Source organism: Mycteria americana (assembly GCF_035582795.1).
Source record: "Mycteria americana isolate JAX WOST 10 ecotype Jacksonville Zoo and Gardens chromosome W unlocalized genomic scaffold, USCA_MyAme_1.0 Scaffold_32, whole genome shotgun sequence".
In the NCBI taxonomy this organism is placed as follows: Eukaryota; Metazoa; Chordata; class Aves; order Ciconiiformes; family Ciconiidae; genus Mycteria; species Mycteria americana.
The window spans coordinates 891876-917820 of record NW_027445438.1 but is presented as its reverse complement, the minus strand read 5'-3'; the positions used below and the strand labels follow the sequence as shown (position 1 = coordinate 917820).

General features: G+C 43.1%; 1 protein-coding gene across 2 annotated transcripts in view; it reads right to left on the bottom strand.

Moving 5' to 3' along the window:
• The window catches only part of LOC142403051 (small conductance calcium-activated potassium channel protein 2-like), a 98799-nt gene that overhangs the window by 14943 nt on the left and 57911 nt on the right, over positions 1 to 25945 (bottom strand). The window contains exons 5-8 of one of the 2 annotated variants that reach the window (XM_075489187.1): positions 17884 to 17994; positions 16240 to 16367; positions 10576 to 10645; positions 8648 to 8784 (exon numbers count right to left, since the gene is read on the bottom strand). In XM_075489187.1, coding sequence (XP_075345302.1) covers positions 8659 to 8784; positions 10576 to 10645; positions 16240 to 16367; positions 17884 to 17994 — 435 coding nt within the window. In that variant the 3' untranslated portion in view covers positions 8648 to 8658. The remainder of the gene's footprint in view (positions 1 to 8647; positions 8785 to 10575; positions 10646 to 16239; positions 16368 to 17883; positions 17995 to 25945) is intronic. The other variant, XM_075489186.1, reaches the window with a different exon arrangement.

Here is a 25945-nt window from a genome sequence, read left to right as displayed (position 1 = left end):
ATCTCCATAGGAACTTAGACAATGTACCTTTGGCTAATAAGCAGGATGTGGCTGTCGAAAGCAGAAATCTGATGTTAGACTGAGCCTTACTGAGTCTTACTAACTAGTCTAGTTAGTAAACCATGAAGAACTGCTTGGATCTGCCAAAAAGGTAGGAAACTAGGGGAAAGGTAATTCCGGCAGGGGGAGATCGTGACCACCGACTCGCGGACCACCTACCCCAATTATACCACTGACTCAAATGATGAGGTTGAAGAACAACAACTAAGCATGGGTACTAATTTACATGCTAGGCGAAGAGATTTTAACCAATCATTTAATAGAAGAATACTGCATACGTATTAGGAAGTTGAATACATTAATGCTTTGTGTATAAATAACTGTTAATTTGAAGGCTGTGTGTGCTGTCTTGGGACAGGCACCCATATCTGTGCAAATATGCAATAAAATACCTCTGCTCTGTGTGTATATTGGCATTTTGCACACCGGGTAAACGAACCCCGATTTTTGGGACAACAGTGGCATCAAATCTCTGATGAAGATGCAAAAATAATATTTGTGAGTAGTGCACTCCCAAAGCAAAACGTAGGCCCAGGAGAGCCTCAGCCCCAGAGCCTACTGTCAACTAGCACCCCCAGATCCCTTTCTGCGGGGCTGCTCTCCAGCCACTCCTCTCCCAATTTTTACTTGTGCCTGGCGTTACTTCGTCCCAGGTGCAGAATCCAGCATTTGTTCTTGTTAAATTTCATGCCACTGATGATCGCCCAATGCTCCAATCTATCTAGATCCCTCTGCAAGGCCTCCCGTCCCTCAAGAGAGTCAACAGCACCTCCTAGTTTAGTATCTTCAGCAAACTTGCTAATGGTGCATTCAGCTCCTGCATCCAGATCATTGATAAAAATATTGTACAGAACTGGCCCTAGAATTGAGCCCTGAGGAACACCACTGGTGACTGGTCACCAGCCAGATGTAGCCCCATTTGATGTAAGGGCCATAAAAAGGCCCTAAAGGCCTTGTGAAACAAGATACATTTTGTATAAACAACGCATGCCTTGCTAACGTCTGTGCCCTTGAAGAGGAACTAAAAGACTCATAAAAGGGGAACATCCTGCCCTAGAAGGCGCCGAAGACCGGGGGAGTGCCAAAGAAACATGAAGTCAGAAAAAAACTGCAGTAACTAGGGAAAAAGTAAAGGTGGCAGGGGGAGATCGCGACCACCAACTCAATACAAGACTGAAAAGACTTGCCCCCCCCACGCCTGCAAGGAGCATGTGTGCTAATTTACATAGAACTAACCAATGATAAACAGAGTAGTAATTACTAAGCAATAAACATAAACTTGGGCAGGTTTTTACTAATCATGTAACAAGATAAATATGCGGTAGTTCTTTAGTAGAGTGTGCTAGCTTTGTGGAATAACCACCTAGCACCCATCTTTGCGCAAACATGCAATAAAATACCTCTGCCCTGTGTGTATATTGGCATCCTGCACACCGGGTAAATGACCCCACACTTGTGGGATAACACATTCACTACAACCCTTTGAGCCCTGCCGTTCAGCCAGTTCTTCTCCCAGTGCGCCATGTACCTGCTCATCTCACAGTTGGACAACTTGTCCAGAAGGATGCTGTGAGGGACAGTATCAAAAGCCTCACTAAAATCCAGAAAAACTACATCCACCGCCTTCCCTTCATCCACTAGGCGGGTGACCTTGTCATAGAAGGATATCAAATTAGATAGACAGGACTTTCCCTTTGTGAACCCATGTTGACTGTGCCTGAGGATTGCATTGTTCTTTAAATGCCTTTCAGTAGCACCCAGTATGATCTTCTCCATAATTTTTCCAGGAACTGAGGTTAGACTCACAGGTCTGTAGTTCCCTGGGTCTTCCCTCACTCCCTTCTTGTAAATTGGAATAACACTGGCTAGCTTCCAGTCAGCAGGGACCTCCCCAGACTCCCAAGATCTTAGGTAGATGATCGAGAGGGGTCCTGCCATAACATCTGCTAGCTCCTTCAGTACTCTGGAATCCATCCCATCAGGCCCCATGGACTTGTGAACATTCAGCTGATACAGCTGGTCCCCTACAATTTCGGTGTCCACAAATGGAAAGTCACAAGTATTGGTATTTTGGGTTCGTCTGTTTTTTCCAAAGTCTCTCCCCATTACTGGGAGGATCAAGGAAAACACTACCTGTGCTCCTGAATCTTTTAGCATTCTTCCCAGGGCCCTGAAATCTCTTTTGATCCACCTTGGACTTTTTGTTGCAACATCATTAGTACCCACATGAAAGAGCAGGAGTGGGTAATAGTCCAAAGGCTGTACTAAGTCCTTCAGTTGTCTGATGACATCCCTGATTCAGGCCCCAGGGAGGCAGCGAACTTCCCTGAAAAGAGGGTCCAGTCTGCAAATCGGTGCTTCCGTTCCACTCAGGAGGGAGTCACTGATGACCTTAACTTGCCATTGTTTCTTCTCGGCGCTGGTCTTAATGCAAGTCTTGTTGCGAGGGGTTGGTTGACCTTGGCGAGAGTTCTTGCATAGGTTCCTCCTCTTCTATCTCATTATGCGCTTTGTCTACCATACCCAGGGCCTCGTACCTATTCTGTAAAGGTAGCTGAGAGTGCAAGGAGGGGTTCCTCTTACAGATCCATGCAGTAACCTGCTTCCACCTCTCCCTATCCCTTGTAATGCTGCCTTCCTCCTGGTGCAGAACACATCCTGGACCTACCTCCATAGTGGCCATGCTGAGTTGGCTTCTGTGTACCAGAGATGGCAGAGCACAGCTCCATTGGTCAATCTCCTTCTCAGACTCTCAGATGCTCTTCAGCCTGCCCACCTCCTCCTGAAGCTGGGCCACCAGGCAGAGCAGTTCATCTACCTGGTCACACCTCCCACAGGCATGCTTGCTATCACCCTCCATCTCCAGGAATATCCTCGCACACACCCCGCAGTCTGAAGCCTGTGTGGTCGCATGCTTTGACAGGAGCTCTGTCTGTGTAGCTGTATTGGTTCTACCAGGTGCTAGAAGCTCAGGAGAAGCAGAGGACACGGCTTTTTGCCAGGTGGTCACCATGCTGCTGCATGCCTGCCTGCTGGGTAATATATATGCGCATCCATTGCAATCAGCTGGGCTGATTGCAATGGCAGGCAGGAACCCAAATTAAGGACTCAGAGGAAGGGACCCCCTGTCCAGGCCCCTCCCAGAGTTGTCTGAGGAGAGTCTCAGCCCCAGTGTCCAGGTGTGAAACCCATCAAGATGAGTCAGTGCTGGAACATGTTTTGGACTGAGGGGTGTTGCTGCCTTGGGGTATGGGACACATAGGATGCAGGGGAAGAGTATTTTGGGATTGCACAGGACTCATTATGGGATGTTTAGGGAAGGAACCAAAGGCCGGGAAAGGGAGGGATCTAGGTGATTTGGGGAGGAACAAGTGTGGGAAAATGGAGGGGTAAGGGGATAAAAAGGGCTGGTTGTGTGCAAATACTTTGCTGGTTGGTATGCTTGTCTGGCTATGCCCTGCACCTGATCCATGCAGTTTGTCCTATTTTATTAAATTCCTTTCTAACTCTTTTCCTGGGTGAGGGACTCTCTGTTCGGTGTGCATGCCTGTGTATGGGAGTGTGAGTGCCAGCAACTGGAATCAGACCATGTCTCGGAGGGCCTGTGTGTCTCTGTGTGTGTGTGTGTGTGTGTGTTGCCAGCAACTGGAGAGACCAGAGTGAGTGAAACCATCCCACTGGAGTGGGACCAGGAGCCAGAGGTCCATGTGTCTGTGGTGCCCATAACTGGAACAACTGTGGTGTGTGAGCGAGTGTGTGAGTATTAGCAAAGATCAAGCCGGACTAGCCTGCGAATAGGTGAAGTGGCCTGAGAGTCGGGGGGGGTGTGGTGTGTGTCTAAAGGTAAGACCACGGGAGAAGCTGGCTATTAGAAGGACCAGGGGAGTTCCAGCCAGGTGCTGGGGGGATGGGGGGGTGGTGGTGGGTTGTGTGTCTCTATGGATGAAACCTGCTGGGGAGGGGGTGTGTGTGTGTCTCTAAGGGCGAGTCCATGATGGGGGTTGACTACCAGGGAATCAGGGGAGCCCCAGCCAGGTCTGTGCTTGCGTGCGTGCGTGCGTATGTGCACGAGATAGTCTGTACCAACAACTGGAGTAGGGCTGTGGCCTCGGGGGCTCATATATCCAGGTGGCAGCAACTGGGGACAATGGGTTCCGGGGGGAGCTACTGGGCAGACTGAGTGTCTGAGCCCAGCTGCTGGAAGGATCATGTATTAGGTGTAAGTGGCAAGGTTTTGGTAGCAGGGGCGGGCTGCAGGGGTGGCCTCTGTGAGAAGAGATAAGGGGCTGCCCTGTGCTGGACACAGATGGTTCCAGCCAGCTCGGCAACAGACCCACTGCTGGCCAAAGCTGAGCCACTCAGCAAAGCTGGTGGTGCCTCTGTGAAAGCATATTTAACAAAGGGCAAGAACGCTGGACAGGCAGTGAGGAGTGAGGAAAAAAAAGCATGAGAAACAACCCTGCAAACACCAGGGTCATAGAAAAAGTAGGGGGAGGAGGTACTCCAGGCGCTGGAGCAGATATTCCCTTGCAGCCCGTGGAAGAGACCACGCCAGAGCAGATATTCACACTGCAGTCCATGGAGGACCCCACACTGGAGCAAATGGTTATTTCCTGAAGGAACTGTCCCCCATGGAGAATCCATGCTGGAGCAGATTTTTTCTTGAAGGACTGCAGCCTGTGGAGAGGACCCATGCTGGAGCAGAGGAAAAGTGTAAGGAGGAAGGAGCAGCAGAGAGGAACTGTTATGAACTGACACTAACCCCATTACCCCTGCACTGCTTGGGGGGGCAGAGAGGGGAGGTAGAGGAGTCAGGAATGAAGGAGTGAAGTTGAGCCTGGGAAAAAGGTGGGGTGAGGGGAAGGTGTTTTAGTTTTTGTCTTTGTTTCTCACTATCCTACTCTATTTTTAATTGGAAATAAATTAAATTAATCTTCCTCAAGTTGAGTCTGTTTTGCCTGTTACAGTAATTGGCAAGCGATCTCCCTGTCTTTATCTCGACCCACAAACTTTTTCATCTTATTTTCTCCCCCTGTCTTGTTTGAGGAGGGGGGGTAAGAGAGCAACTGGATGGGGGTCTGGCAGCCGCCTGAGGTCAACCCACCACAGTTCCACATTGTACATATGTGTGTGTGTATATATATATAAAAATATTTTCTCACTAATAGAACTCCATCCTGAAGAAGTTACAGGAGGAAGTCAGCAGGCTGCACAGCATCAGAGAGAGAGATAGACAGTATCTTCTCAGAGACACAACAGCTTCAAGAGCCCCAGATCCCAGGTGCGATGGAGACACAAGCAGTCTATCCCTAGCAGAATGGTAAGTGCAACCTCTGGGGAAGGCAATGAATGGAAGCTGGTGACTTCCGGAACCAAGAGGAAGGCTCCTGCTCCACCCTAAGGGCTTACAACTACAAAATAGGTTCACTGTCCTCAAAGCTGAGGAGGAGCTGGATATGCTTTCAAGCGAAGCATCTGGACCAACTGACCCTGAACCATGCAAGACCACCAGGAGGAAGTGGTGAGTGATAGTAATGGGTGACTCCCTGCTGTAGGAGACGGAGGCACCGATCTGCCAACCTGACCTATTGCCTAGAGAAGTTTGTTGCTTGTTGGGGGCCTGGATCCAGGATGTTGTGGAGAGAATGCTGAAGCTTGTCCAACCCTCTGACTATTACCCCCTGCTCTTCTTCTGTGTGGGCACCAATGACAGCACCAGGGGCAACCAGGAGAGTATCAAAAGTTACTATTGAGCTTTGGGGGTGATAGTCAGGGGCATGGAGTCCCAAGTGGTATTCTCCTCAATCCTGTCAGTGAGGGGAAAGGGTGTAAGGAGGAGGGCACTGATACAGCATGTCAACAATTGGTTGTGGAGCTTGTGTAAGCAACAGGCTTTTGGTTTCTATGACCATGGGACCCTGTTTGAGGATGAACGTGTGCTTGGGAGATAGGGGCTCCACCTCACCAAGTGGGGAAAGGTATCTTTGCCAGTAGGATGGCTGACCTAGTAAGGAGAGCTTTAAACTAGGAATGACAGGTGAGGGAGTTACCAGCAGCCCTGTAAGGGAATGATAGACAGGGTTGACGAGCAAAATGCCTGGAGTGATATGACTGAAAGGGAATGCAAAATCAACAAAATAGGGCTTAAACAGGGTCACCTCCAACATTTGCATATAAGCAAGGAAGTGCCTACAAGGCACCATTATGGTAAAAAAACACCAAACAGATTCTTTCTGGGAAATCAACATGCTGGGGTGCCTCTCTGAAGTGCATATACACTAATGCACATAGCATAGGGAATAAACATGAGGAATTAGAGCTCTGCATGCAGGTGCAGGGCTATGATCTTGTTGGGATCACAGAGACATGGTGGGATAGCTCCCATGACTGGAGTGTTGCAATGGAAGGATACAGTATTTTTAGGAAAGACGGGCCAGGAAGACGAGGAGGAGGAGTTGCCCTTTATGTGAGAGCAGCTGGAATGCATGGAGCTCTGCTTGGGGATGGATGAGGAGACAGCTGAGAGATTATGGGTAAGGATGAAAGACAAGACAGGTAAGGGTGACACTGTAGTGGGTGTCTGCTACAGGCCCCCTGATCAGGAAGAACAAGTGAATGAGGCCCTCTACAGACAACTAGGAGCTGCCTCACGTTCTCAGGCCCTGGTCTTCATGGGAGACTCTAACCACCCCAATATCTGCTGGAGGGACAACACAGCAGGTCATAAGCAATCCACGAGATACCTGAAGAGCATCAACGACAGCTTCCTGATCCAAGTGACAAAGGAGTGACCAAGGAGAGGTGCTCTGCTGGACCCCATACTCACAAAAAAGGAAGGGCTCGTTGGAGATGTGAAGGTCAAAGGCAGCCTTGGCTGCAGTGACCATGAGATGGTGGAGTTCAGGATCCTGAGGGGAGGGAGCAGGGCAAAAAGCCAGATCAAAACCCTGGATGTCAGGAGAGCAGACTTTGGCCTCTTCAGGTACTGGCTTGGTAGAGTCCCATGGGATAAGGCCCCAGAGGGAAGAGGGGCCCAAGAAAGCTGGTTAATGTTCAAGGATCACCTCCTCCAAGTTCAAGAGCAGTCCATCCCAACAAGCAGGAAGTCAGGCAAAAATTGACTGAAGGAGTTAGGTCTTTTCTTGCTGGAGAAGAGTAGGCTCAGGGGGGACCTCATCACAGTATTCCAGTACTTAAAGGGCAGCTACGAAGGGGACGGAGAGTCTCTCTTCACAAGGAGTCACATGAAGAAGACAAAGGGCAACAGGCACAAGTTACACCAGGAGAGGTTTCATCTCGATATAAGAAAGACATTTTTACAGTGAGAACAATCAATCACTGGAACAACCTCCCCAGGAATGTGGTAGAGTCCCCATCACCGGAGGTTTTCATGATGCAATTGGACAGGATGCTAGATAATCTCATCTAGGCTCCCTTTCCCATGATCTGTTGGACCAGATGATCTTTCGAGGTCCCTTCCAACCTGGGCTATTCTATGATTCTATGATTGAAAAATGCCAGGAGGCCTGTGTGTATGAACAAGGAGCTCCTGGCAGAACTCACACATAAAAAAGGAAGTATACAGAGGATGGAAGCAGGGACAGGTAACCTGGGAGGAATACAGAGATGTTTTCCAGGCATTCAGGGATGAAGTTAGGAAAGCCAAAGCCTACCTGGAATTGAATCTGGCAAGGGATGTCAAAGACAAAAAGAATGGCTTCTATAAGTACACACGTGACAAAAGGAAGGCTAGGGAAAATGTGGGCTCACTGCTGAATGGGGCAGGGGCCTTGGTGACACAGGACATGGAAAAGGCTGAGGTACTGAATGCCCTCTTTGCCTCAGTCTTTACTAGCAAGACCAGCCTTCAGGAATCCCAGGTCCCAGAGACCAAGGGGAAAGTCTGGAGCAAGGAAGACTTAGCCTTGGTGGAAGATGATCAGGTAAGGGAATACTCAAGCATACATAAGTCCATGGGCCCTGATAAGATGCACCCTTGAGTACTCAGGGAGTTGGCTGATGTCATTGCAAGGCCACTGTTAATAATCTTTGAACAATGATGACAATTGGGAGAAGTGCCCAAGGACTGGAGAAAAGCAAATGTCCCTCCTATCTTCAAGAAGGGCAAGAAGGAGGACCAGGGAACTACAGGCTGGTCAGCATCACCTCCATCCCTGGGAAGGTGATGGAGCAGCTAATCCTGGGAACCATCTCTAGGCACATGAAGGACATCAGAAGTTGTCAGCAAGGATTCACCAAGGGGAAGTCAGTCATGCTTGACCAACTTGATAACCTTCTATGATGGAAACGACTGGCCTGGTAGATGAGGGGAGAGCAGTGGATATTGTCTACCTCGACTCCAGTAAGGCCTTCGACACTGTCTTCCAGAAGATCCTCATAGAGAAGCTGTTGAAGTTTGGGCTGGATGTGCAGACAACTGGCTGAACAGCTGGGCCCAGAGGGTGGTGATCAGTGGCACGAAGTCTAGTTGGAGGCCAGTCACTAGCTGTGTACCCCAGGGGTCAATACTGGGTCCGATCCTGTTCAACACCTTCATTAATGATCTGGATGATGGGGCAGAGTGTACCCTCAGCAAGTTCACAGATGATGGTGGCTAATATTCCAGAGGGTCATGTTGCCATCCAGAGGGACCTCGACAGGCTGGAGAAGTGGGCTGACAGGAATCTCATGCAGTTCAACAAGGGGAAGTGCCAAGTCCTGCACCTGGGGAGGAACAACCAGTATATGCTGGGGGCTGCCCATCTGGAAAGCAGTTCTACACAAAAAAGCCCTGGGGTTTCTGGTGGACACCAAGTTGAACATGAGCCAGCAGTGTGCCCTCATGGCAAAGGTGGCTAATGGTATCCTGGGCTGCATTAGAGAAAGTATTGCCAGCAGGTTGAGGGAGGTGATCCTTCCCCTCTACTCAGCACTGGTGAGGCCACACCTGGAGTCCTGTGTCCAGTTCTGGGCTCAGGCCTGTGCTATGCTGTGCCATGCTGTGCCATGCTGCACTATGGTGCACATACAGCGTGGCCTTCAGGCCTGTGTTGTGCTGCACAAATCCTTTGGCCGCAGGATAAACTCAGCCAGCTCATTGTAACAGAGGAGCCTGCAGGCAGCTCCGAGTTGGTACTGGTGATTATGCCACTTGCGTGGCTTTGCCTTTATCTACAAGCACAGCAAGAAGTTCTTATGTGAACATCCTTTCTCTTTGGCAGTAGAAATTATAAATAGAGTTGTTTCCTTGTAAGAAAAATCCTATAATGGCTTGAAAGACCAAAAGGGGATAATCTCGGCTATGGACGGGGTCTGCATGGCATGCTGCACATGAGTTGGAGTCCTATTCAATGCTACACCACTCAGGGTTCCCAGCATCTAAAGGGATGCTAGTCTCTCCTTATAGTGTTAGATAAATAGCACTGTGAATGATACCTTACAGAGTCTAAGTGCCTTTCTTACTGGGATCATAATGGACCAGAACCTCCCAGTGCAAAACAGGGCCACTAAGATGATTAAGGGACTGGAGCATCTCTCCTATGAGGAAAGGCTGAGAGAGCTGGGACTGTTTAGCCTCGAGAAGAAAAGGCTCAGGGGGGATCTCATCAATCTTAGTCTTGATATTTTATGACCTCAGGCTCTTCCATCCCATCAATATGGAGGCACTAGGTCTTGGCTCTAAGAAGTCCATGATGCCACCATACATTCCCCACTACTACAACATTAAAAAAACCCACCTTTGCATCATCTCTTGACTTAGTAAAAGCTCCGTGAAAATATGTACAAATCTGATATAGGGGTTTCTTTCAAGCCCCCCCCCCCCTTTTTTTAGAATATTATTTACTACAAAACCTACCAAAACCAGTGACAATACTTAGATTTCTGGTGTGCCAAGATCACTTGTTATGATAGTATTGTACTAATAACGCCAGTTCCCCACTGTCTTTCCTATATGGGGATTGTAAACTGTTTGGGAACTAAGACTATATTTTTCTCTTCTGTTTTTATACAGTACCTGTATCAATGGAATCAGGTGTTAAGAGTCCTGAAGTGCTACAGTAATATAAATAACAATAAATGAAGATGGTAGTTCTGTCTCCAGTCTCCAGACTGAAACCTCTTTATTATACAGGACTACACAAACATTGCCTAGTCAAAGTTCATCCTAAGCATTTGCCATGATCACTGCAGTCTGTTTCACATTGCCTAGTCAAAGTTCATCCTAAGCATTTGCCATGATCACTGCAGTCTGTTTCAGCAGCTCTCAGCAACAGCCCCTCAGTTATGAAATCTTTTCCAAATGTTCAAAAATAAAAGATACATTCAAACCTTGGTCAGAGCCATAAACAAGATGTTTTACTTAATAAATGTTAACCCAAAACAGATATATGTTTTCATTTTCTAGAATTAACAAACTTGTTAACAATATTTGAATGTATAATTCATAACATATTCACTTACGAACTCTTCATTTGGATGAATGTTGATACAAAACAACAATAATTGCCTACTAACCTTTGCCAGGTCCACCAAAGTGTTGGCTTGATCGTTCAGTTTCCTTTGTTCCATTTTTACACTTCTTAATCTAAAAAGTGGAATTTTAAGTCAGATTTTTGTGTGTGCATGCGTGCACCTGTGTGGTCATCTTAGGACTTCTAAAAAGCATGCATAAAACTTACAAGAACAGATAACTGCATGGACAATGCCTCAAGTGCTTTGTATAAAGTCAGAATTGGTCATGTGTCTGGTACAATGAAAAGCATGCCTCTTCAACACCGCAAAAGAAAAAGAGTAAGGAAATGTCATGTCCTTGAGACTACTGTTTGCCATGGGTAAAGTTGCATTCAAAAAGGGAGATAACAATTTATCCAGACTATATGAAAGAAAGCCAAAACATTCCTAAAAGCCTCAGTATCATTACAAGTAGATATAGGAAGAAACATAGAACAAATGTGTTTTTTGTCATTGATGTTGTAGCAATCAAGAATCTTCCCATGCCTACATGACTAGATACAGGTATTAGCCCTGTTCTGTCAGAAATGGATTGGATTAGCAGGTGTTTTAACCTGATGGAAATACAGTGATAAGTGAGTTTCTTATTACTTTAAACAGAACTTCCATCTGACCGGCAGCTAAATAACCAACATACTTGCCAATACATTTAATTTTCTTACCACTCTGAACATTTGTGAATTTAAATATGGTTACATTTTAAACTTACATTAGACATACCTTTCCAATGCACTATTTAAACTAGACTGCTGTAAAAATTATGAAAGAAGAATCAAGGGTATATTTTCTCTTTAATGCTTAGCTAACTGCATTATTATTAATTAGTGATGCACATACTCTGAAAGATATGTAATTGACCTTTCTATGTGTTTCCTGAATCAAACTCCATGTTTTTCAGATTAACTACTAAAGGAGTGGTTTTTAGATGTGATTTTCAAAAATAAGCAATTTATCTCTTAAGTGGGGTTTTTAAATGTTTCCTAAAGTAGAATTACTTGGACTTTCAATGATTTTTCTGGTAGATGTTCTAAGCAAGAAATAGCATTTTTCAAAAGCAACAAATCAATTTATAAAATGTGTGATAGATGCCATGCAGTCTACTGGTAGCTCAACAGGCAATCAAGCTATCCATTTGGTTAACTCTCAAATGAAAATAAGGTTGGCAGCATTTTGTGGCACATAGGTTGCTAACACATACTCCACCTAGTTCTCATTTATCGTCTTAGCTATATATATCTTACAAAGCAAACATGACTGCACAAAAGCATATAAAACTGTTCTTGTAAAGCAAAAACTAAAACTCTGGCAATGTCACAAAAGAGCTCCATGCCACTGCCAGCCTGTATAGTACAGCCACAGCAGTTGCAAAGGGGTATTCTTTTTCACTTCAAGGCTTTGTATGCCTCAAAGTGCTCCAACCGAACCCTAATGTGAAAAATTGTTTTGCCCTCTCTGAATTTTGAATATGGGGGATGAAATTCTGACCCTATTTAAATTAATGACAAAACTTCCAAGGCCTTCAGTGGGATCAGGATTATTTCCTTAAACTCCTGGAAGCCAACCAATCTGTTCATCTCAAATAGCTTGATGTTTCCAAGATGGCTATAAATTATTTTAACCTGGATGCAGAATTGGAGGGAAAGAGTCCTATTCAGGGACATTTACTTTTCCAAACTAAATTGGGGAAAACGTATACAAATTACCACTTAAATTCTGAGAAGCAGATGAAGGCTGTTAAGTTCAACAATGTATCAAGTTTTGGGGGTTTTAACTTTTTTTTTTTAAATAAAAGCCTTTGGGGAGATACTCCAAAATCAGAAGTTTGTGTCAGTTATTTAGTTACCGTACATTTTCCTTTCACATCTAGGCTAACCTCCATGAAAAAGAATGCTGTGAAATATTTTTCTTAATATGTGGGAATAACTCTGTTAAGGTAGAAATCAATTGTTCATATAAAATTGAAATTCCAGCAGCTTGTTACTGGAATGTCATACACTCTTCTTCCCCTGGAGGCTTCCTTCAGAGCACAATGTAAATGCAGTTTATAGAAATAGTGCTTTCAGAGGCTACAAGCTGGAGATATTCTAAAGCAAATATTATGGAGGAGTCTCCAAAGTAATCAGTTATATCATTACTGCCCCAGAACAATATATTTACTCAGAGATAAGCATGTAATGATTTGACTAGACAATGATAATCCTAGTGTTTTGGTGAGCACTCTCAAATAATTTGCAGAACATATATTTTCTGCTTTTCTTAAGATTCTTTGAAACATCTATTTGCCTGTTAGTATGCCAAATTTTAAAATTTTGAGCAATCCATTGTTATTGTAGAAAGAAAAAAAAGTACCAGCTGACATCAATGTGATAATACCTAATGGTAACCAACCCAAAACTTGGCACAGACTGGAAAACGTACCTCTAGGTAATGGTAAGTCTTTAGCTGCAGCAGCCAGATTAAAATAAAAATGGCAGACTTTTGTTCTTAAATTCATTATGAGGAAATATGTAACATCTTGATTTTATGAACTTCACTTATCACGGCAAAAGATCACGATTCTGGATCGTGTTTCCATGGCAGCAATCAGACCGTTGAAGTTCACAAATAAAGACTCTATTTTTTGCATGCAGTGATAAATTCTGCAAATTTAGGAAGGAACAGCTCATACAACTTACTTCCGAGCTCTATTTTCATTTTGTTGAAATAAAAAGACAAAGCAAAAGAAGACAAACTGTAAAATATACTAAAACAACCAAATGAGCACAGTGGGCTCTATTCAGCAGGTGGAAAGTCCTACAGAGTTGCTATTGCTTCCAATCAGTAACTGCCGTATTTGGAGTCTAATTCTCTCATGTTCATGATGAGGGAATCCATAGTACCTATGGTACCTTCAAACCTTCCCATTAACTATCCCCTGCAGATTTTCTTCTTTATACAATATATAAAATGTCTTTTAATATTATTGTTTAGAGTACTGATTTCACCTTCACCTTATTAAGCGTGCACGAGAGAGAAAAAAGACTGAGACCAGCTGAAGGTAGCAGTCACAGACAATGTTTTTAGACCTTTTAGGGATGTGATTGTGAGTTTGAGACTGTTATCATTATCTACTCTGACTTCTTGTATAAAATTGGCCTTGAAACTTCATACCTTTTATTCCTGTCTCCAGCCCAATGATTGAAAAGGTGAGGGAGGGGAACCAATAAAAAGCTTAAGAATCCAGAAAGACGTAAGAGAGCCATTTACTACTACGAGGTCCCTTGTTCCCTTGCGAAAAGTTCAAAGATGCAAGGGGAGAGAAAACAAATTGCACACAATACTCTTCTGCAGCTGGAAGAAAGAAGACTGCTAGAGCAATGTTTCTATCCATGGTCCATTCCACAGCATACTGAGAAAATTATCCAATTTTCTTGCTTAAATACAACAAGTTTTGGAATGGGAAGCAAAGTGCTAAAGGACAGAAGGAAATGCATTATTAACATAGGTGTTCAAAGTTTGGCTGACACAGCTAGGAAAATATCACTGGTGCCACCTTCTCCACCCCACCCCCTACATGATTAATGAATTTTTAAAGCAGGTGCAGAACGCCACTTTACAGCTTGTGAAGCTCTTCAGGGTTGAATGATATATAAAGATGCAGATCAAACCTCCTATGCCTTTTAATTTAGATTCCTCTTTTCATGCACAAGTGTGTGTACATGTACACACACACACAAAAAAATAAATAGCAAGGTTAAAATGTTATGGAGTAACCTTTGCAATCAGGGATTCAAGTCCAGCAAAGGACATACAGGACATGCCACCTTCTACCCCACAACCCCTGCCACTCCTCTCATCCTCCCAATCCTTTAAGGTAAGCAGGATGACAGAACTGATTAAAAAAACCTTTTTATCTACCCAAAAATGCCTCAGCTTTTGTGGACTCTATTGCCTCAAGCTTTTCTAGAAGAGCACAGTAACATTTAACCCTGAAAGTTTGCTAAATATGATATAGTAATTAAGGTTTGTAGAATACTTCATATCTTCAAAGCTTAGCTACCTAGTCCTTACAACATTGCTATGAGACAGAGAATTAATGACTGTTATCCTCATTTTACTAACAGGAAATTTGATAACCTAGCTTTCCCTTCCTCTCTTTTATGCAAGATGATGACACATAGGAATCTTTTTCAGGAATGTAGGTGGGTCAGCTGGCTGCTGCCCCCAGCTCTCCTCACAGCCTGGGTCACAAACAGAACCATACTTAGAAATTATCAAAACATCAGTTTAAAATGAACCTTAATCGATCTACATCTCCCCAGTATGTAATGGAAAACCCATTTCACAGGTCATACAAAAGGCTGCCACAGGCTGGATAGGGATCTCAAATAGAACAGACAAATAGCAGCATGGGTCCTGGATGTTCCTTATGATGAGTCTGTGGCTGCTGGGGACAAAAGTCTTTTTATTTCTCCCATGTAGTCCAAGGAAGAGTAACTGAATCACTGTACAATTTTAGTTGGCTGTGACTTAGAAAACTCCTACAAACACTCTCAACAATTCTGCATTACCCTGTGCTGCACATAACCAGAGTATTTTCTTTTCTAAATAGATACTACAGTAAAACCTTATCTTTGTCTTGCTCTGAAAGAAAGAGAAAATTCAAACTCAAGAGCACAATTCTAGGAAGGGAGAGAGTGCATGTGTGAGGGAAGGAGAGTGTGTGCAAGAGAGGAAGACCGCACAAAGAGGAGGAAGAGAGTTTGCGAGAGAAAGAAAAGGAGAAAGAGAAAGTGGGGGGTGGAGTGAGCAAGAGAGCAAGAAAGAAAAAAGAGAAACCAAGAGATAGAAAGAGAGAGCAATAAAGAATGAGTGACGATGAGAGAAGGGGGGAGAGAAGTGGGCAAGAGAGGAAGAAAGAGAAAGAAAGAGAGAGAGCAGGGGCAGAGGAAGAGGAACAAAGAGGAGGAGAAAGAGAGAGAACAAGAAACTGAGAGAGGCTGAGAGACGGAACACAAGACAATGTAAAGGAGAGAGATGGGGGGAAGAGTGCACACAATTTTGTCAGAAAGAAACATAGAGCGGGAGCTAGAGAGAGGAAGAAAGAGAGGGAGAGAGAAGGAGAGAACAAAACAGAATGAAAGGGGAAAAGTGAGCAAGAGAAAGGGAGAGAGACAGAGACAGGGAAGGGGAAGGGAGAATGACGGGGGTGACACACACAAGAGATGGAGAGAGATAAAAAAGGAGAAGGGGGAGAAAGAGGGAGAAAGAAAAAGGAGCAAAGAGAGGGGGAAGAGAGAGAGGAGAAAGAGTAAGAGATAAAAGAGAATAAGAAAATGAGAGCAAAAAGACAGAACAATAAAGAATGAGAGTGAGAAAGGGAGAGGGAGAGAGAGAGAGAGAAAGAAAGATATATTGAAACACAGAGAAAGAAACAGAGAGATGGAAAAAGAAGGAGAGAGAGAGAAAGAGACACAACAAGAAAACAAGAAAGAAAGAATGTGAAAGAGAATGAGAGAGTAAAAGAGAACGAGGGGGGGATGAGAAAGAGGAATAGATACAGAAAGGGAATGAGAGAAAACAGGAGGCAGAATGAGAACAAGAAGGAGAGAATGAGGAAAAGAGAACGAGAGGGGAGGAGAGAAAGAGAGTGCTTGGACAGGAAAAACAAAGTAAAATTGTACTTACTGATGAATAGCTTGCAAGAATTTTCGTTGATGTTTCCTTACTTTTGCATGGTCTATCTTTTTAACCAGCTTTGTACTTTTATAAATTAACCATGTTTCCCTGAGTACATTGGCCGCTGCGTTTTTCACCTGTTTCATAAAAGAAAAACACCAGGCTGACAAAAACAGCATTATGTTCTTTTTTATCTTTTCTAATGTAAAGTCTTTCTAAAGCACTTAAGACTGCCTAACTGTGGGAAGTGGGTACATGAAGAAGCTGCAGCAGTGAGGCCAGAAAGCAATTATCAGACCAAAGGGACTGCTGAGCAATTTCCATGTTGTTTATAAAAGTGATATTGGGATAAGCTCTCTTTGCATCTGGGAATTACTTCTCCCTTTTGAAAAGAGTTAGGACCATTTGTTGTTTATGACAATAAACAGTGAAGGATTATTAATTTCTTATCTGTATGGCAATTAATTAGTTGCCTTTTATAGGACCATAAAATTTCTCTCTTGTTGTATCATTATTACCTTTGTTTCTCTTAGCAATTTAACAGTCTTTTAAATTTTCAGAGCTGTTAGAACAGGGGTTTTTGTTTGTTTTGTTTTTTATATTTTTCTTTATTCTGGTTTCTTTCTTATCATTCTTAGAGGACATGAAAAATCAACTTGTCAATAAATGTAGCCAATGTTCTATTTGATGAGTGCTTTGAATTTTTTTTAAATGAGGCTTTCTATAAGATGTTAAACATAAGAATACCTACAGTTCCTTCCTAGACCCTCCAATATTCCCAAGAATACTTGAAAGCAATAGACAAAGAATTTCAATGCAATGTTGATTAATGACAGAATTACTAGGCTACTTGCAAAGGCAAACAGTTATTATTGATCTGTATTTTCTCTCCCTCTGGCTTTATATCATGTCAGTCACTGCAGTGTCAGCGCTAACCCAATGTATAGGTAAAGACATTTTAGAAATGCTATGCAGTAGCTTTTCCCAGCAGGAGCTCCCAACCTTGAAACCATAAAAGCATTGGAGAACCTTGATCCTGACTTCAGTGGAAGCAGAATCAGATTTTAGAGACTTCCTCAAGATCTCTAGTCCTTGCATTTCCACAAGATCTTCAGGTTGTGAGGAAACTTCTCTAGTAGCTGTGTAATGGATTTGTGATCTGAGGTACATCTCAGATTTGGTTGCTTGTTTTGTTTGCTTTTCATTTCCTTTGAGTTTCATGAGTCTGAAACTACCAAAACACCACTTGGATGCACTATTAAACTGATATTTAGATTTATATGAAGAATAGCTGAATAGAATAAACCTTAAAATTCTATATATTCTTCTCATATGCTGCATGAAATTTTGTCAGTTTAATATATTAGTCTCTAGTTTCACAGCTTTTGACTGTTGGTTACATCAATTATCTTCCAGATGCAAGGACCCTCTATAGAAGAATATTCAAATCTTCAAAATCTTCTGAGAACCTGCTGTTGCCCTCAACTTCAAAGAGAAGCTCAGGGCATTCAATTCCTCCACATAGCACCTTGCAAAATCACACCCATGAAAAAGTTCAGTAAGAGAATGGAGCATGAAACCATTTAAAACAAATGCAGAAATAAATTTAACACACATTTCCTTTTTCAGTTGTGAATATAAAGTGTGACTTACTCTTTTAGTTAGCTGGGTGTCCATCATGAAATTATGCACATGTTTTTCAGCTTTGGTAAGTTCTAACTTCCTTGCAACCACAGCTACCACCAGTGCAGTGCACCCAGCACCCTGAAAACAATAAAACAAACCCCCAAGATGTTACTACTGCATTTTGCAGAGTTTTTAATGGAAGTTTCTCCTTTGCTGTAGAAATATGGTAGGCATCAGGTGATTGATCCCTGATAAACATGCTACAGCTATGTCAGTTCAGAATAATAGAAGTCAGCAATTGCAGGCGAGAAAACTGCCAAGGCATCAAAATAATTGGTGAGCAGCATTATTTAAAAGTTCTGCTTTTTTTCCTTCAGGGGTTGAAAATTCACACACATCCCATTTCTAGTGCATAAACAAAGGCGGTGATCAGAACAATTTTAAAACCCAGAATATTAGTAAATAAATGCAGAATACCCTGGTCTTAACAATTGTCTAGAGTGTACAGGAATTGCTAAAGAAGAAATAAGATTACATTAGTATTTCAATGACTAAAAGGACTGTCGTGGTTTAAACCCAGTCGGCAACTAAGCACCACACAGATGCTCACTCACCTTCCCCCCCTCCCCCCAGTGGGATGGGGGAGGGAATCGGAAAAAAAAAGTAAAACCCGTGGGTTGAGATAAAGACAGTTTAATAGGACAGAAAAGGAAGGGAAAACAATAATAATAATAATAATAATAATGATAAAAGAATGTACAAAACAAGTGTTGCGCAATACAATTGCTCACCACATGCTGATTGATGCCCAGCCCGTCCCCGAGCAGCGATCGCTGCTCCCTGGCCAACTCCCCCCAGTTTATATACTGAGCATGACGTCATATGGTATGGAATACCCCTTTGGCCAGTTTGGGTCAGCTGTCCTGGCTATGATCCCTCCCAGCTTCTTGTGCGCCTGGCAGAGCAGGGGAAGCTGAAAAGTCCTTGACCAGTGTAAACATTACTTAGCAACAACTAAAACATCAGTGTGTTATCACATTATTCTCACAGTAGATCCAAAACACAGCACTATACCAGCTGCTAGGAAGAAAATTAACTCTATCCCAGCTGAAACAAGGACAACGTTTTACCAAGGCCTGTAGTGACAGGAAAAGGGGTTTTAAACTAAAAGAGGGTAGATTCAGACTAGATATAATTTTTTACGGAAGAAATTTTTTATGATGAGGGTGGTGAAACACTGGAACAGGTTGCCCAGAGAGGTGTTAGATGCCCCACCCCTGCAAACATTCAAGGTCAGCTTGGATGGGGCTCTGAGCAACCTGATCTAGTGAAAGATGTCCCTGCTCATTGCAGGGGGGGTGGACTAGATGACCTTTCAAGGTCCCTTCCAACCCAAACCATTCTATGATACAAAAAGGTGACAAGGTCAATAGCCCAGCTGAAGTGCCTCTATACCAATGCACACAGCACGGGTAACAAACAGGAGGATATGGAAGCAACTGTGCAGCTAGAAAGCTACGATCTAATCACTATGACTGAAATGTGGCGGGATGAATCACACGACTGGAGTGTTGCAATTGATGGCTATAACCTGTTCAGGAGGAACAGGCAAGGAAGGAGGGGCAGGGGGTGTGCCCTCTATGTAAAAAAAAAGGATTGATTGCACAGAGCTGTCTTTGAAAATCAGCGATGAACAGGTTGAGAGATTATGGGTAAAAATAAGGGGCCAAGCCAACAAAGAAAACCTCATGGCTGGTGTTTACTACAGGCCGCCTGATCAAGGGGAGGATGTTGATGAAGTGTTCTTGTTTAAACTACAGCAGCATCATGGTTGCAGGCTCTGATCCTGCTGGTGGACTTTAATCACCCTGACATCGGCTAGAAAAGCAGCACAGCAAGCTTACAGCAGTCCAGGAGACTCTTGGAGTGTGTTGAGGATAATTTCTTAATCCAGGTGATAGACAGCCCAACCAGAGGAGATGCGTTACTGGACCTGTTGCTTATGAACACAGAAGAACTAATTGGAGATGTCAAGATTGGTGGCAGCCTGGGCTGCAGTGATCATGCCCTGGTGGAATTCATGATCTCGAGGGGTGTGGGCCAGGCGATAAGTAAAGTCAAGACCCTGAATTTTAGGAGAGTGAACTTTCAGTTGTTTAAGGAATTAGTGGATGGGACCCCCTGGGAAGCTGCCCTCAGGGATAAAGGAACTGAACAGAGCTAGCAGCTCTTTAAGGACATTTTTCTTAGAGTGTAAGAGCTCTCGACTCCCACGTGAATGACATTGGGCAAGGAAGGCAGGAGACCAGCAAGGCCAGGGAAGGACCTTCTGGTCAAATTAGAGTATAAGAAGGCAATGCACAGGCAGTGAAACAAAGGACATGTATCCTGGGAAGAATATAGGGACACTACCCATATATGTAGGGATGGGATTAGGAAAGCTAAGGCACAGCTGGAGGTGAATTTGGCAAGGGATGCGAAGAATCATAAGCGCGGCTTCTATGGGTATGTTGGTCAGAAAGGAAGATTAAAGAAAATGTACCCCCCCCCCTTGCTAAATACGACAGGAGAACTGTTGACAACCAACATGGAGAAGGCTGAGGTACTCAACAATCTTTTTGACTCAGTTTTCAATGGTAATCTCTCTTCCCACATCTCTTAAATCCCTGAACCTCAAGGCAGGGACTGGGGGAATGAAGGCACTCCCATCATAGAAGATCAGGTTCGAGACCACCTGAGGAATCTGAACATACACAAGTCCATGGGACCTGATGAGATGCATCCCAGAGTCCTGAGGGAATTGGCTGATGTAGTTGCCAAGTCACTCTCCATCATATTTGAAAAGTTGTGGCAGTCAGGCAAAGTCCCCAGTGACTGGAAAAAGGGAAACATCATGCCCATTTTTCAAAAGGGTAAAAAGGAGGACCCTGGGAACTACTGACCGGTCACCCTCACTTCCGTGTCCAGTAAGCTCATGGAACAGATCCTCCTGGAAGTTATGCTGAAGCCATTTGGATGACAGGGAGATGATTAGAGACAGCTAACATGGCTTCACCAAGGGCAAATCATGCCTGACTACTCTAGTGGCCTTCTACGATGGAGTGACTGCATCAGTGGACAAGGGAAGAACTGCGGATGTCATCTACCTGGACTTCTGTAAGGCCTTTGATATGGTCCCCCACAACATTATTACCTCTAAATTGTAGAGATATGGGTTTGATGAATGGACTGTTAGATGGATAAGGAACTGGCTGGATGTCTGCGTCTGAAGAGTTATAGTCAATGGATCAATGTCCAAGTGGAAAGCAGTAATAAGTGGTGTCCCTCAGGGGTCTGTACTGGGACCAATAATATTTAATACCTTCATCAATGACATAGACAGTGGGATTGAGTGCACCCTCAGCAAGTTTGCAGATGACACCAAGCTGAGTGGTGCAGTTGATATGCTTGAGAGAAGGGATGCCATCCAGAGGGACCTTGACAGGCTTGAGAAGTGGGCCCATGTGAACTTCATGAGGTTCAACAAGGCCAAGTCAGGGTCCTGCCCCTGGGTCGGGGCAATCCCCAGTATCAATACAGGCTGGGGGATGAATGGATTGAGAGCAGCCCTGTGGAGAAGGACTTGGGGGTACTGGTAGATGAAAAATTAGACATGAGCTGTCAATGTGTGCTTGCAGCCCAGAAAGCCAATCATATCCTGGGCTGCATAAAAAGAAGCATGGCCAGCAGGTCAAGGGAGGTGATTTTCCCCCTCTACTCCGCTCTCGTGAGATCCCACCAAGAGTACTGCATCCAGCTCTGGGGTTCCCAGTACAAGAAAGATATGGACCTGTTAGAGCGGGTCCAGAGGAGGGCCACAAAAATGATCAGAGGTCTGAAATACCTTTCCTATGAGGAAAGGCTGAGAGAGCTGGGGTGGTTCAGCCTGGAGAAGAGAAGGCTCTGGGGAGACCTTATTGCAGCCTTTCAATATATAAAGGGGGCTTCTAAGAAAGATGGGGACAGACTTTTCACCAGGGCCTGTAGTGACAGGACAAGGGGCAAAGGTTTTAAACTGAAAGAGGGTAGATTTGGATTGGACATAAGGAAGAAATGCTTTACAATGAGGGTGGTGAGAGACTGGAACAGGTTGCCCAGAGAAGTTGTGGATGCCCCATCATTGGAATTGTTCAAGGTCAGGTTGGATGGGGCTTTGAGCAACCTGACCTAGTGAAAGATGTCCCTGCCCATGACAGGGGAGTTGGACTTGATGATCTTTGAAGGTCCTTTCCAACCCAAACCATTCTATGATTCTATGAAAATGACAACAATTAATTGAACAATTTCTGCAACCATATTGACTGCCTGGAGATGATATATATGCATGGAGGGTGCTATTGGTGAGAAAGGAAGCAATACGGTGTATCAGTGGCTAGCTGAAAGTCTCTTGGCAGCTTTGGTTTAGCTGGACTGGAAGTGAATTGCAGTGTTTAGTGTTGTAGTTGTCATGAAAATGTCCTGCTATACTTGTCTGTAGCTGAAAGAAGGCAGCTGCCACATTTTTTTCTCATTTCCCTTGGGATCCACTGAGGGAGAGAGAAGGTCTGCTTTGCAGACATATGGCTCTGGTGGGAAACTTAGCTCTGCACCAGAAAAGGCATAACATTCTTCCTGCTGCTCTGCATAAAATGAAAAGCCTGTATGAATTTTAACAGATACACTGTTCATTTGGCTCTCTAGAAGGTGGGCTTACAGGTTAACCTTTGCTGGCTGCCAGGTGCCCACCAAGCTGCTCTATCACTCCCCCTCCTCAGTGGGACAGGGGGAGAAAATAAGATGAAAAACTCATGGGTTGAGATAAAGGCAGTTTAATGAAGAAAAGCAAAGGCTGCACATGGAAGCAAAGGAAAACAAAAAGATTTATTCTCTACTTCCCATCAGCAGGCAATGTCCAGCCATTTCCTGGGAAGTAGGCCCTCAGTACATGTAGCAGTTGCTCCGGAAAACAAACACCTTAATAATGACTGCCCCTCTCCCCTCCTCCTTTCTCTTAGCTTTTATTGCTGAGCACGATGTCATATGGTATGGAATATCCCTTTGGTCATTTTGGGTCAGCTGTCCTGGCCATGTCCCCTCCCAACCTCTTGCCCACCCCCAGCCTACTGGCCTTTGCAGGTGGGGGGGTTTGGAGAGACAGCCTTGATGCTGTGTGAGCACTGCTCAGCAGTAGCCAAAACACTGGTGTGTTATCAACACCTTTCTAGCTACCAATCCAAAGCACAGCACTATGAGGGCTTCTATGGGGAAAGTTAACTCCATCCCAGCCAGACCCAATACAATAAAAATAATAAAAAAAGATCTTGCTTGAAGTAAAAAAAACCTCTCCAAAACAAGCAATGCAAAAGTTGAGGGAGGAATACATCCATGAGACAGACAGAGGCTATGGAAACAGTGCCATATAAATGCATTTTTGCATTTGTCATTGTTGTTTACTGGGAGAGACGTGTAACATTGCATCACTGAAAGAGTAGGATGAATAATAGGAGAACTATACCATTTCAGCCAAAAATGTGAGCTAAAATAGTTTTGCATTATTTATACTTTCATACATTCAATATTTTTCTGGCTACTGTTGTGTTCAGTGGAGTTTGCCCATAACACAGCTAGAATTTGGTTCCAAAATTTAAACAGCTTCTAGTCTCTAATACAGCAGATTAACAGATTCCTTTACTTCTCATTAGGCTGTAAGGTTTTTAGCAATGTTGGAAAAAAAAATCATATGAAGAGTATTAAATGTCATATACAAATTATGAAATTGATTAGATACTCCCAGACACAGTAAGGGGTACTGGTACAGGAGATAAGCGTGAAGTAAACTTTTTTTTTTAATAATGCAAGATCAGTACTGGGAAAGGCTCCTGTGAGAGCATAGAAAGTAACGGTTTATAAAACTAAGACACTCTCTATTCTACAAGGAAACCTGTAAATGATGGTAGTACTAACTCAGACAAGCCCAAGAACTGAATGCATGCTGATAATAGGCTTCTGAGAAACCTTCAATGGTCATAACAACTGAAAAGCCCCCTGGAGATCATGACAGTCACAGTGAAATCTTTCCACCTGGCATGCAAAAACTTTTTTTCTGAGCAAGGAGGTGAAATTTTATTTCCTTTAACCAGCAGGCAGAACAGCCTATAATGCTGATGATAAACATTAGTTTAATATTTCAGGATGATGGCTACCAAGGATGCTCTTGTCCAACATCTGTCATGGAAAATCATGCAACCCAGACAGTGTAAATACAAAAGTTTCATGAAAATACATGTAAAAGTATATAAAAAAATTGTTGCATTAAAATTCAAAGTTATTGCAGATGGAATCAAACCAAGTTACATTTTTTCAAAACAAACCAAAAGTTTTTCTATAAATCAGCCAGCTCCAGTCATATTTATGTAGAAAAAAGATATCTTGGGAGAATTGCTGTTTATTCCAGTCAGTAACTGACTGCCTTTGAACTTGATGAAATGCAACCGTAATTTCTAATTAGATCTAAATTGGAAACAGTTTTTTCCTGTCCTCTGACACTTAAAATTCTTCCCTATTCTATTGGGATGAAATGAAGAGCTTCTGAGGGAGTGTTTTATTTTATTTTATTTTATTTTATTTTATTTTATTTTATTTTATAATTCTAAAATATGGTTACATCTTCCAGAAGACTTTGTTTACTCAAATAGAGGTAAAAGAAAGCCTCTGCTGTTCTCTCATATTCCAGATTACTGCACTAACCACTACTGCCTCAGGGACTGATTGCTCAATCTCTCTGTAGCTTCTCAACTTCATTTTAATCATTATATGTTCTCTTTTCTTTACTTTAATTAGAAATTTCATCCCAAGAAGCCACAGCCATAAAATAACACAGAAGAAGTAAGTGTTCCTGAGAAAAGTTTCCACTTTGGCAAATTGATGTGCTGGAACAACAATAATAAAGGAGCTAAAGAAATTCTGACCAGCCCAACTTTTAATAGTTTCAACCCTAATAACTCAAGCATCCTTAACTGTCTTCTCCATTTTATGTTTCTGCTTGACAGATTTTCTAGTTAGATTGTATTGTGTTAGAAGGATTAAACACAAACTGTTCTGAATCCTGAGGTCAGTGATGTTTATTATTGAATTCTCAGAATAAAATTAATTATATCCTACCATATATCTGAGAAGTGGACCTGAAATGCTACCAATCTGCATGAAAAGCTTTTCAAATTTTTCTATACTCTCAGGAAGTAAAAACTGAGCTGTGTTCTAGATTTTTGAGATTCTCATTGACAAAACTATTCACCACATTGCTTTGACCTTTTGCCACCAGACACTAGAAATGATAAAAATATTACAGATTCTTGATAAATGTGCAAAATGTTCTAAGTAAACCTTTAAATGGCAATACAATCTATTATTCTCTTACTGTTATCACAGAAAATCGAGTTGCTTCTATCAGTTCAGTCATACATATCTACCCACAAGGCAGTGTATTAATCATACCTTTTCAGCGCTTTGAGCATAATTCCAAATACATTTTTGTGTTTCATAAACAATTCTGTGTTTCTGCAAATAATTACAGAATTAAACAGCGTAAAGAAAAGTTTTCCTAAAAATCCCACAATGTTCTAGACATTAAAATGCAAAATAATTTATGACCTTTATGTACATTATCCATAGAAGGATCTATAAAATAATTTTCACATTTCACTGCTCAGATCTGATGTTTACCTTCTTTTGTTTAGGAATCTTCCCAGAAGATCTTCAGCCAATGTTAGCTCTGAAGTTAGAATCTACTTTTTTCTGTTTTTCTTAAAATCTAGTAACTATTAAATTTCAAAGATGTTACAGATCAGATTTTGCTACCAACAGAAATCAGATGTTTCAAAATTATGCTATTCTAGGTACCATGTTCCTCATGCAGACAGCATGTTTCTTTATATTTGTTGATAAGACCAGGGTGGTCTGAGATGAAACCCCATGAGCAAACACCACAATTTAACCTTATATGAAGACTTCCTCTTGTCATACAGCATAAACACCTCATTCTGGTGGCTTTTTTAGCACATGTAGGAAAGGA